Raw genomic sequence first — 13,457 nt, 5'->3', positions numbered from 1 at the left:
TTTCGACAAGTTACAGACAAGTTTTCACAGAATGTAATGCGAAAACACTTTGGCCATAGGCATTAACCCGGTAGAATAAACCAGACACTATAAAACAACTTACATTCGTAAAATTACAACATTTTTCTTCCTGTGGGAAAACAAAATTCTCATCCTTTTAACAAGTGAGGAGACATAAGTAAATTTTAATCGAAACATTGCTTCCTTGAGACTCTGTTGGACTTGTTTATGTAGCCTAAAAGCCTCTCAAGGGCCTTACCACTGTCAACAGCCTCTCGAGCTCTCTCCAGAGCTGAAGACACATCTTCTGCACCATCACATCCCAGCAAATGATCGACCATCCCGGCATTTAAAATAATCCGGTCGTATGCTGGACCCTTCTCACCGCGCAGAGCTGATAACCCCAATTCTATGTTCCTCGTGACCTGTCGAGTAGAGGAGTAGCAGATTCATTGTGCATAATTCCACACACAGAGAGAGAGGGAGAGAGAGAGAGAGAGAGAGGAATTACAGATCGATCAGTTCTTGGAGTATCGGTTGGTTGAAAGCCATAGTCCTGGGCATTCACAACGACGTTGAAACTCTCGCGTGATACTCCTATATTAAAACAAAAATAGTATCTTTATTAACTGAAACATAGTTGTTCTATTAGCATGTACATCTGCATTATGTAAGAGAACATGAGGCCTGATGAAGCTAATGACTGCCTCTTCTTTCATTTCATAACTATTCCATTTATTAATTAATTAAATTTTGTGACCATATATTTTCATAGTAGCATGAAATGGCTAGAAGCTAGGATGGCAATAGATGCGCACCGTCCATGGCTGAATTAGATGTTTCATCGAGTGAGCGGAAACCAGAACAGTAATTAACTGACAGTCCCTTTGATGCACTTGCTGATTTCAATCTGGTAGTCATTGAGAGAGCACCCTCCTCACCCTGAATTCTTACTCAACAATAAATGAAGTTATCAATAATCTCATCAAACAAGGAGATCGAAGATATGAACTCCAGATATAGTTTTAGTGCCCCGACAACTTTAGTACCTTCACAACCAAGCCGGAGTGGATTCCTCTTCTTCTCATTAGCATCAGAAGTGACTCCTCATAACCTTCATGGTAAAATCCAGCAACAATAGCTTCCTTACCCTTAGCCTAAAAGGTAAACGCAGTAAATCAATACCAATAGGAACAAAATGATGCATGAGGGCGAGAAGAAAGTGTTGATGCTCTTATCTAACGAAGTGGAATTAAAAATCTACCAACTCCTTACGACTTCAGCACAAATAGATATGTAAATCGATGTGCACTTATCATAAGAGGCTTACCCGCACAAGTTGCTGAACTTTCTCTGTTGTTGCCAATGGTGGGCGTTTCTTTATATGTTCTCTCAACCCAATCAACAAATATCTGGTAAAAAGAAGATATTATGCATGTGTCCAAAAAAATCAAATATGTAATGTGCATAGCACTATAAACATGATCATAAAAGCATGCTTCAGGTATGATTGTCAGATCGCCGTACAGAGAAGGTTGGGCTTCTCGTTGACTAATGTAAGCAAAACCAACATCTTCATCCTACATCAAAAAATAAAATAAAAATAAATAAAAGAAGAGCGCATTAAATTGGAATAATGTTCTCAAGCATGCACTTGCTCAATCACAAATCATAGGTGGGGGAAAGTTGGAGAGACCTCTAGTAGCTCTTTTGCCTGCAAGGAGTTTAATTGTGTGTTTGCACCCATGAACTTCAGCATTTGCTCTTCCGTAATACCTCCCTGGAATTAGAGTTTCAAAATAACAGATGCATCAGCTCCATGTAAAGTTTTCATTTGAAGAACTTTAACAAAAAGTTAGGCTAATTCCAACTTCCCTTCAGATTTAGGCCCTACTACATATATTGTGCAAACCTGACACCGATCATGATACTATCTATATTGATGCTATTTTTTACAAACAGAGAAGATCATATCCTAATGGCAAAGTAAATAGGATTATGACCTTAGGCGGCATCCAATCCGCACCATGAAGCAAGCAAGATTCACCATAACAGGATCTAACTGCAGCAACAAAAAGTGTACTCCGGAAAAATCGCGTATTACCATCATAAGGTTCACCGTAATGGGTCAAAGATCGTATGTCAGCAACTGGCGCTGGACCTGAATGAGGAAAACAGTAAACTTCAGCAACAAATCAATCTAAGTTTAAAGTCCCTATCAGAGGAAAAAACGAAGGCAAGGAATATGTCAAATTCTGCATAGATTGGAGAAAAGATCACCATTTTCATCATCAAATGCAAGGCAGTATGCTTTTAGCTCGCGATCTGTTTCCCTGTTCATGCGCTGGCCTATCAAAAATGCTGCAAGCAGCGACTCACTCGCGGCTGCTGATTTCTTGTCTTCGGAACTTAGTGGAAGAACATCTCTCAAAACACCCTGAACTTCCTCATACCCCAAATGACCACCAGCAAGAATTTCCCTGAGGGCACCCACCAGTCTCATCTCGGCAGTCCCATTACCAACAAAACGAGGGCCGATTGAACTACTGACTCCCATGATCGACTGTTCAGGATCAGCTAAAAATATTATATCCGGAGGTAATACGCGCACCAAGTGTGGCCAATAATAGGTCATTGCAGTCCTCTCACCATCGCTCCATTGAGTTGGCTCGGGGAAGGCGTTTGCTCGGATTGTCATTGCTGCGAAAAACGCCCCAAGCTGTGCTTTTGATACTTCCTCTTCACCTTTGAGCTCTCCTTTCACTGCTTTTGAACGTATAGTAAGTTACTAACAAAACTATAGAACTTCATACAGATACTATATGACTATAAAATAATCACAAATCATGCTGAAATTTACTGGTAAAGATTATGAATCAAAACTATTTTCAACCAGCTTTTGTTATTTTGAAGCGATCACTTGAAATTTCAGCTATTCGATCTGAATTACTAATCATCTCATCATCACAAATCATTTCATGTTTGACATATTAGCTTCCGTAGCATAACTAATTCACCATATTTCAATTTTCAGAAGGAAAGAAAACCTAGAACTGCAAAACTAGCATTCAACGCCAATACTTAGATGAAATCCAGATTTCGAAAACTGAGCAAGTCAACTCCTACTGAAGAAACTTGCATTTCACCTGATTTCAAAATAGTATCTAGAACCTTGAAGGCTTGCTCTGCATTGAGCGGCTTGGTTTGAGTTGGACCGGTGCAAACCTTCGTTTGGGCGTCCAACACGGTCTGATTTGGCCGCAGTAACTTCGGGTTCCGATACGACGTCGAAAGCGCCGGATTCCGGATTTCCGATAGCTCATCGACGGAGACTGAATCGAGAATAGCTCTGATCGAACAACAGCGCTTCGCCGGAGCAAGGGGAAACCGTAGGGAGTTTTTTGAAATGCGGATTACTGGCTTGATTTTGAGAGATGGAATTGGAGATAGGATTGGTTCTGAACTGTATAACGCTTTCATTTTTAGCTTGTTTTACGTCGGCGGCGGCGGCGACGTCAGCGGCGGAATGGATTTTGCTTTGGGGCGGTCGCCAGAAGCAGTGGGATTTACAGTGAGCCGTGTAGTTGATGACTTTTTGTATACCAATCCATTTAATCAAACATATTTTATTCCTTTTTTTTAAGTCCAACTTGATGATTCTTTTTTTTTTTTTTTATGTAAAAAACTTGATGATTTGAGTAAAAGCATTATCCTTTTTTTAGAACTACTTGCAATGGAGGGAAAATAATTTTATATTTATATATTGGTATAAAATCAATAAATATAAAAAAATTTAAATATATTTAAGCTGAATATTAAAAGATAAAAAAATTTAGAAAAATTCACAACGTTAAAAATAGATATTATGAAAAGACAAAAATAACATGTTACAAAAATTATAAAAAAATATAAATTAAAAAGTAGATTTATTTGAAAAAAAGGATGAGAGAGAAGAGAGGATATATAGTTTTATAAAAATTAATCTTTAAATAAAATAATATTTATATTTTAAATTAAAATATGTTAAATTAAAGTTCTTATCGTGATCTTTAATTTGACATGCATATCAAATATTTTATAGTTAGTAGAATTTAAAAATTTTAGAAATAAATAAAATGGAAGGTAAGAAGATAAAGAAAAAGGAAATAAAAAGAAAAAAATATATAATTTACAAATAAACCTTCAATTATATTATAACTACAAAATTGACATTCAATTTTAAAATTCCCTTTCAATTTTACCCGACATTATTTATCAGTTAATCACAAATAAAAATTGTGCATATTTTGAGAGATTTAATGTGTTTACTAGTATACTTATAATTTTTCTTTTTGTTACTTGAGATTTTTATTTACATTTTATGGTACAGCCGAAATTTTAAAAATTTCATTTTATGCAAATATATCGGCCCAAAAATAATTGTGAGGGCCCAAGGCTTAGTTAAATAAAAATATCCCATTATTTATCTCCCTGCTGTCTAAAACCCTTACACCAAATAGAAAAACCTTATCGGCGGCAGAGGGAGGAATTCTTGATGACAAAACGGAGGCAAAACGCAGAGGTGAATTCTTGATAAAAAATTACTTTCTTTCTTATATTGTTATTAATTTACTCTCATTAGTATTTTTTTTGCTCTATTCTATTCATTTATTATGATAAAGATTCACACGTTATTTAAAACTAGTACGCGTGCTCGTGCTATATGATGAAAATCGAAATTAAACGACATATTTAAATAATTAAAAATATTAAACAAAATCAAAATATAAGTAAATGTAAAATATATTTTAAAAATAAAATAAAATAATCCACATCAATTACTCAATAAAAATTAAATTTTAAAAATACAAATTTTCAACTTTGTGTAAAGTGTAATTATAATTATAGTTATTAAAAAATTGAAAATTAGTATCCGTTGCATTTTCATAAACAAATATAAATAAAAAGTCATATTTGACATTATATTTTTAATACATATAGAGTATTACACATTATAATAAATAAATATTTTCATACAAAAATATAAAAAAAATGACATCTAATAAAAATATTGGAAATAAAATAAAATTAATATAAAAATATCCCTATGTTCAACATTAATAGAAAGAAGCGAGAAAATAAAATATTTTAAATTTTAAATTTTTCATAACTTATTTGTTTTAAATTCATTTTAAAGATCTTGTCACGAGCTTAAATTTAAGATGGATACTGAATATTTTTTATAAATCAAATTTGACGATATTTAGATAAGAATCAAAATGAAAAAGAAGATGAAAAGATAGAATAAATTGATTAGAGGAAAATGGAGGGAAGAAATGGAGGGAAAAAACTCATTTTTTATATATTATATAGATGGCAGAACGGAGGCCAAAGGCCAAATACAGAGAGACAAGAGAAGTGAGTTGTTGCTATGGATCTTCAATTACATATTATTTATAAGGTCTTTTGGCATATTTTGAATTATATATCTATTTATTCCCCTTGGATTCAAATAAAGGGAAGGGGAAGCAAAAACGGCAGCGTTTTGGACAGGACGGGGGCGATATGGTGAGCTGCACTTTTCGGACTCTCAGTGTTGGAATATTTTTTTATCAATTAAGTTACATGATCTCCCATAAATTACCTTCTTTTTATATTTAATTGATCTACTCTCATTCGTCATTATATATTTCTCTTGCTCTGTCGTATTCATTTATATGATGAAGTCTCCCGCTTTATTTAAAATGGGGGAACGAAGGCCAAAGGTCAAATACAGAGAGATGAGAGAGGTGAGTTCTTGCAATGGATCTTCAATTATTAACTATCTGTAGGGTCTTTGATGTGGATTAGATTATTGAGTGTTTCTTTACTGATATCTCTGTTCTGTTTTATTCATTTATGTGATAAAGTCTCCTTCTTTATTTAAAATGGTGGAAAGGTGGCCAAAGGCCAACTACAGAGATAAAGTCTCCTTCTTTATTTAAAATGGTGGAAAGGTGGCCAAAGGCCAACTACAGAGAGATGAGAGAGGTGAGTTGTTGCTATGGATCTTCAAGTACAGATAATTTATACGGTCTTTGGCATAATTTGAATTAAATTATTGAGTGTTTCTGTTGGAGTTAATTTTTAACTCCATAAAACTTTCCTAAAGTTTTGGTTTGTTTTGCCTTCTTCACGTGTGTTTTGTAGGTATTCGACTGAGGACAAATGAGTCGACTGATTACTAGAGAGACTGGAGATAAAAGGAGAGAAAATAGGAGGTGGTTAGTAGCTCCTACATTCAAGGAAAGAAGTTGACAAAGTGGAGCCTATACAACAAACCATCAACGGCCACTTATCCAACTACATTCCCACGACTTCAAGCCTTGGAGAACAAGATTGAGAGATCTATAAATACCAAGGAGAAGTCTCAGTTCAGTCCCAGAGCTTACAGAGAGAAATCAAGCCATGTAGGGCAATTGTGTACGAGTGTGATTCTGTATGTCGGGATGACATCAGAGTCAACACCCGTTGTTTTATTTTGTAAGGTTTCGGAGTATTACTCTTGAACCGAGTTTTGTTTTTTAATGAGAGTGTCGTTTGTTCAATACCTAGAGTCTTGTAAAGGTATTGAACGCGAGTTGTTCATTCTCCGTTTAGTCATTTTGCCATGAGGCGTCTTCAAGTTATATATTTTATAACTTGAAGAATTTTTGTATCTCCTTGTGTCTCCCATTTTTATTTTCGCTGCAATATTTCTCTGTGTGCACTGGTGTGCTGCCCTAACACAGTGCTAAACATCAAAGTATGAAGGAAGCAACACTTTCAGTTTCTTTACTGATATGATATATCTGTTAAACGGCTTAAGGTGAGATGGAGACGAAGGAGGTGTTCAAAATCAAAACAGGACGGCAAGGTCATTCTCGATCTATATCTTTAGGTATTTAAATGTTTGTTTGTTCTTTTTCTTTTGTTCTGATAATGGTGCATTTGCATCATTTTGAGTTGCAGCGTAGCAGCGATGATAGTCCAGTTGATCGAATTAGCATGCTTCCGGATGATTTATTGAGCATCATACTGTCCAATATCACATTTAAGGAACAAGTTGCAACTAGCATACTTTCTCATCGATGGAGATCCTTGTGGACCTCCACAACTAGTCTGGAATTTGACGGTAGAGACTCGTTATCGAGTTTAGTCTCATCACCGTATGAGACATTATCAGCGCGCAAGAAGGCAAGTAAATTATCAGCACTCAAGAAGGCAAAGTTGGATTTTGTGAGTTGGGTCAATCAGGTCGTGGCATCACGTAAGGTATCAACCATCGAGGATTTCAAAGTGTACTTCAATATAGGCAAAGAATACGAAGGATGTATCAATGAGTGGCTTAGATATGCTCTAGCATGCAAGGTTCTAGCCCTAACCCGATCCATTTAAAGCAGTTGAAAACGATTTCATTGAATCGTGTGGGTGTGGATGGTGAAGCCCTGGAGTTCTTGTTACATAATTGTCCTTTCCTTGAAAACTTGTCTGTTTCCGAATCAGATGTGCTGTCGAGTCTAAGGGTTACTGGGCCATTTCCTTCACTAAAACACTTAGAAATAAGTGAATGCAATCGACTTGCTTCACTCGAGATTTGTGATGTAAATCTTGTTTCTTTCAAGTATATCGGGAGGGTGATACGCTTTCATCTTCAGAACCTTCCTATGCTCGTGCACGTTTCTGTCCGAGAAGAGGTATTTGAGCACATGAAAGTAAACGCTGCACGATTTCCAGGCATCCTTGGGCAGTTAGAGATACTTACTCTACATCTGAGGGTAAAAATCCGATGCCATTGTTTTACCATGATAGTTTATACGGTGGCGTTTCTTGATAACTTTTGTTTCTCATTTTGCTGGGCAGCGGTCTATGGCAGCATTTCTTTTACCTGTGGAAATGAGCAATCTGAAGCAGTTAGAGGTGATGGTGCCGTCGTATCTGGTACCCGAGGATGCATCTCTCCTTGGGCTTACTCACTTAATACAGTCAGCACCTCGCCTGCAAAAAATTCTGGTTGAGGTAATTGTCGTTGTCGTATATTTTGTTGATGCCTCTCTCTCTCTGTGTAATGTATGCAATGATATTTAAGGTCACGTGCGTTTTTACGCAGTGGAGCCGTGCATCTGCTAGATTCCATAAGAGGGAATTGCAGAGGATGAAGATGGAGAAGTCGGCATATCCTGAGTTGGAGGAGGTTGAGCTTGTGGGTCTTTGTGGTTGTCCAAGTGATTTGGAGTTTGTTTTCCATTTCGTTGACAATGCAGATGCAGTGAAGAAGATTCTGATCAATAAAAAGAAAACTCATGCGATGCTTCATGAGCACAAGTTTTTCTTTGATCATAACAAGATCTACAAGGATGTGCGCCATCAACTGGAGAAGCAAATTGCACTGGAAAAGCCTTGGATAAAAGTGGAGATTTATTAATTACTAGTATACTCACCCGTGCGATGCACGGCGAGCATCGAAATTGATGACTGGTTAAATAAATATAAATTTTGAACAAAATTAAAACATAAGTAAGTGAAAATTATTTTTTTAATATAAAATAATCAACATCAATCACTCAATTAAAAACCTAAAAATTTGAAAGTACATAAATTTTCAATTTTGTATAACTATAATGACAATTATAAATTTTATATATAATGTTAAGATAACTACAAAGAAAAATTATAGTTAATTATAATATTTAGATATTGTATTTATATGTTCTTTATTTATGCTACTTCAAATTTCTGAACTGTTACATTTTTTTTTGAAACTCTGAACTTTTACATTTACATTAAATATGAATTATAAAGGTTTACATAGTGCAAATTTATAGTTTGATATTCCGTGAGATGCACAGTATCAAAATTTATAAACTTTTATGTACATATAAAATTTAATTACAAATATAAAGAGCAATATCTTAATATACATAATAAATTGTAGATAAAAGTGCCCCCAACAACTAAACATAAAATAAAATGGCCACCAACTAATTTGGATGGAGCAATTTAAAGAATATCCTTTTACAAACCCTCTGCAAATTACTTTCTTTTGGTAAAAAAAAATCGTGAATTTATAGTTGTGAAAAATTTCAATTCTTCTCTAAAAAAAATACTTTTTCAACCTTCTATAAACATACATCCTAAAATAACATATAGTTGAACAATAAATATGCATTGATTTAATAATAAAATAGTTAATGACTGACGCTAATTAAAATTCAGTTTCGAGTTCGTCAGATAATATCTAAACGTAATTTGTTCATCAATTATAAAAAAAGATTGGAAAATAGGTTTAACTATTGAAAAAGAGGTGGCATGGCTTATATAAATATATACATGTTTGTACGTGTAGTTATATACTTCCTTTGTCGGCCATCTTATTTTCATTTTTGTTATTTTGATTTGTCCACAATATCATTTTCACTTCTATTTATAATAATAGAGTTCACATAACACTTTAGTTCTCTCCACACATTTACAGTGAGACTCAAACTCCACTCACACCAATACCCACTATTACAACTTTTATCCGCCATTTTCCTAAAATTCATGCCCTCCAAAATATGAAAACGATATTGCGAACGAAGATAATACATGTTATGTTTAACTGCCCTACACATCAAATCAACGAATTTGGTATTACTTTTCTTTAAATTGTTTGTCCTTTACTTCTACACCTCATAATATTTTCAAGCTGTTTTACTAATATTTTATTTAACTACAATATATCAAACCTTTTTAAAATTTAAAAATTTTATACTCTTTTTTAATTAATCCGATCCTTATATGCATTATATATTATTTGTTTGTACTCACTTCATAATTTATAGCTCAATCAGTTCTTAAAAGAAGAGAGTTCCCCTGCCCTCTCTATCCAAATTGTTGAATCTTCTCAAAACTCCATTATTATTTTTTAGAGCTTCTGAAATTAACATCTTACTTTAAAACTCATTTTGTTCCTTAACTTTTGTATATGGTCTTATCCAAATACCTCGACCAGATTTATCCGCTAATAAGATCAACTTCCAAATACCTCGGCCAAATTTAATCTGCTAATAGTTATAAGATGCTGAGACGAAAAAAAAAAACCCTTCCTAACGAAATTAGCAGAAGCTTCTTTGTGTAAAAATCAACAATTGGACCAAATACAGGCCATTTCACGTAAAATAATACATGGGACATGTGGTCCATTTTTTGTATTTCCAATCACAATACTAAATTACTTAAAATTCACCTCATCAATTTATATGCACACAGCACACATATATCATCTTCTAGCGTTACATACAAAGAAGCGGCGCAGTTCTATGATTCTCTCTCACCAGAAAATACAATGATTCCTACACTGAAATTACAAGAAATCGTCACCATATATAATCGATTCCTAAAATTTTCCTTATCTTTTCTTTACCATTAAAAGACCATTCGTTTACTTATTCGTACTAAATTCAACTACCATACTACAACAACCTCTATCTATATATTTTCTATCGATATTGGTAAAATTCAGACAGCTTGATGAAAAGAGTAACCATGATTTGTGAGAGATGATGCATTTGATTGCGAATCAGTTAGAAGAAGAAATCAGGCGAACTTCTTTTTTACGATGTTGCATCTTCTTCTTCGTCGTTGTTTCTTCTTCAGCACTCCGTTTCTTCTCATTCTTCTTCCCATCTCAGAAGTTTATAGACATAAATCAATTGTTACGGAGATGAGTATAAATGGTGGAGTATCAAATAATGTCAATTAATTAGATCTAAATTTATAGGTTGAAATCGATTAGAGGGTACCTTTGGAGACTGCATCTTCTTTTTCGAAAGTTCTTGGATATTTTCGATTAGTGAAAGTGTTGCTGCTCGGAGCCTACCCATAACGATGGCCAATATGCGGTAGCGTCGCCAAAATATACAACAACGATGTGAACATATTTTTTGGTGCTGGTATCTGGAAACTGGCTCCCTTGCATCTAAGTTGATTTCTGGATTAAAAAAAAATCAAGAATTAATTGTTTTTTTCAGTCTTACAAATCAAATCAAATGGAAAGGATTAAGAATGAAAACTAACAACATAAGAAAGTGAAGGTTTTATTGACATGCAGGCTATAAAAATTGAATGAAAAAGAATTATAGGAAGAAATAATCAAAGTAGAAACCATAAAAAAATAATCGATGAAGCGCTGCAAGTGGGGTTTCAACAACTTTCTGTATCAAACAAATGAATGCTTATTTTACTCTATCAAAGCAAAACAGTGGGTCACCATAATAACTGATGGTCACACGACCTGACGGAAAATAAAACTGTCAAATAACATAATTGATCATCACATTCACACGATTATTTAAAAATAGAACTGCCAAATTTGGCGCATAAAAAAAACTGTTTTAAACTGTGTTTTCATATATTAATAGATTGGTTGAAATCGAATTAATTATTGATAATTTCCTTGTTTTTTTTTTTAGGCTGTAGTGTGTCCTTGGCTAATTTATATAATTATTACATGTAGGCATGTGGATTAACGTGCTTATTCAAATCCCAGTAATATATGCTAGTATTATTTATATAGATTGTGCAATTTTCATGTTGTATATATGGTTAAGTTTCATAGAGAACTGCAAATTTTCTCTTCCGTTTTTTTACATAATGGAGATCTTGTTGTAGATTCTTAGTTAGATTATAGGTTATTATATTATGTGGATATTATGTGGATTAAGGCGATGAAGCTCTTTGTTGGTAATACGCTTCTTTTTCCATTAATACAATTTAAAAAAAGAAAAAAAGATATAATATGGATTAAATTTGAGATTTGTTTCATATATTTTTGTTTCAAGTGGAACCAGAGACGGATCTAGAGCCCGGGCAGCCTCGGCGGTCGCCCGGTCAATTTTTTTTATTACCTATATATATATTTATATTTTGATGAAATCTCGGCGGTCGCCCGGTCTGTTTTCTTTACTAAAAATTCATTAGAATCATCCAATCAAATCTCGCCCGATCCTAATTAAATTCTTAGATCCGTCCCTGAGTGGAACATATTTTGATGATAGGTGTGATAGGTTAGCTACGATTTATATCGATTATTTGACAGCTAATATTTTCATATTTATTAATAACAAATTAATTTAGGATTGCTAATTGCATGATTTATCATCATGACTGATAATGATAATAGCGCAATAATAAAATATTTTGATTATCATTTATTCACGTAGTTGTGGGTGATCAAAATTTAAAATCAAAAGTTCAAGTCCATTATCACACTGTTTTTATAATATTTGTCTCTTACGTTCCCCAAAAAATAATAAATAAAAGAATAAAACTTCTTTTTTACAGTAAGTACTAGTACGTTTACACGTGCGATGCACGGCAAGTATCAAAATTTAAACTCTGAATCTTATTATGTTAAGCAGGGGTTCATCATTGACAAAAATTGATTATTTTTTGTAGACGGATATAAAACTAATCACATTTGTATATCTCTTTCTCCTCCCTTCTTAAGCAGATGGGATTCTCTGTCCCAGAATATTGTGTGTACCATGTGTACCACTCTTCATTTCTTTGTTTTATAAATTGTTTTTTATAAAAATAAAAATTATTATTTAATGAATATATAGTTTAATTTTAAAATTTGTATTTTGATAAAATTAACAAATACAACCTAGCAAAGATGAAATTTAAAATTTATCATGATCAAGAATCATAACATTTTAAAATTTGTTTGTTTTATTTTGTTTTTTATATTTTTATTATATAGTATTATTTTTATATTTATATTTTTTATTATAACAATTTAACGCGGTTACAAAGATTAAACTTATATTTTTTCATTTTAGAACTCTTTAGCTTAAAATATAAATTTTATAGATAAATAATTATATATATATCTTAAAAATATAATTTCTAATATGATTTACATTTATTAAATTTTTAGTACGTTTTTGTATGAATTTTATATTATTATTATTATTATTATTATTATTATTATTATTATTATTATTATTATTATTATCTAGAGTAGATTGATAAAAAAAAAATTAGAAAGAAAAAACTATTTTCAAAAATAGTAAGGTGATTTTTGGCAAGAAAACATAATTTACTATTTTTGAAAGTGATCGAGCTTTAATATATGTATATAGATATTGTCAAATCATTCAATCTCTCTAGGGACATTGACGATCTCAAATACGTTTTGAACAATCTTAAATTTGAGAAGCTCCTTTTAGAACAATAAGTCAGTAACTGGCATTGCCAGCATAATTTTATATTTCGATTTGAACTTCGAAGTTTTAATATAATATAAATTTGACAATAAGTTATATTGCCTAATATTTTTTAGTATATATAAAGTCTATAATTAATGAGATATATTTAAAATTTTGGGCCCTCAAAATTATTGAAAGAGTTTAGTGCCCCAAATTACCAACAAAGTAAAACTGTGTAAAGAAAAGAATAATGTTGGATGCAATGTT

At 32.9% G+C, this 13,457-nt stretch overlaps 1 protein-coding gene, 1 long non-coding RNA gene and 1 pseudogene across 2 annotated transcripts; 1 reads left to right on the top strand and 2 right to left on the bottom strand.

Annotated features, from left to right (window-relative positions):
- Nucleotides 1-56: 56 nt before the first annotated feature.
- LOC131025325 (uncharacterized) lies at nt 57-3,636 on the bottom strand. Its single transcript, XM_057955051.1, has 10 exons — nt 3,147-3,636; nt 2,281-2,763; nt 2,004-2,161; nt 1,697-1,780; nt 1,528-1,580; nt 1,331-1,412; nt 1,050-1,157; nt 819-942; nt 512-597; nt 57-425 (listed from the first exon to the last, which is right to left on the bottom strand). Exons 1-10 carry the CDS (start codon nt 3,478-3,480, stop codon nt 186-188), a joined length of 1,752 nt encoding a protein of 583 aa, XP_057811034.1. The 5' UTR covers nt 3,481-3,636; the 3' UTR covers nt 57-185.
- Nucleotides 3,637-5,703: 2,067 nt separating this feature from the next.
- On the top strand, nt 5,704-8,500 carry LOC131025324 (FBD-associated F-box protein At3g52670-like; annotated as a pseudogene).
- A 1,865-nt stretch (nt 8,501-10,365) lies between these two features.
- On the bottom strand, nt 10,366-11,178 carry LOC131025323 (uncharacterized). The gene is made up of 2 exons (XR_009102146.1): nt 11,056-11,178; nt 10,366-10,969 (listed from the first exon to the last, which is right to left on the bottom strand). It is a non-coding gene; the product is annotated as an uncharacterized LOC131025323 (long non-coding RNA).
- Nucleotides 11,179-13,457: the final 2,279 nt, after the last annotated feature.

Source organism: Salvia miltiorrhiza, chromosome 5 (genome assembly GCF_028751815.1).
Source record: "Salvia miltiorrhiza cultivar Shanhuang (shh) chromosome 5, IMPLAD_Smil_shh, whole genome shotgun sequence".
NCBI classification, from domain to species: domain Eukaryota; kingdom Viridiplantae; phylum Streptophyta; class Magnoliopsida; order Lamiales; family Lamiaceae; genus Salvia; species Salvia miltiorrhiza.
Note: the sequence above shows the minus strand (reverse complement) of the source record. Positions and strands in the feature narration are given on the sequence as shown.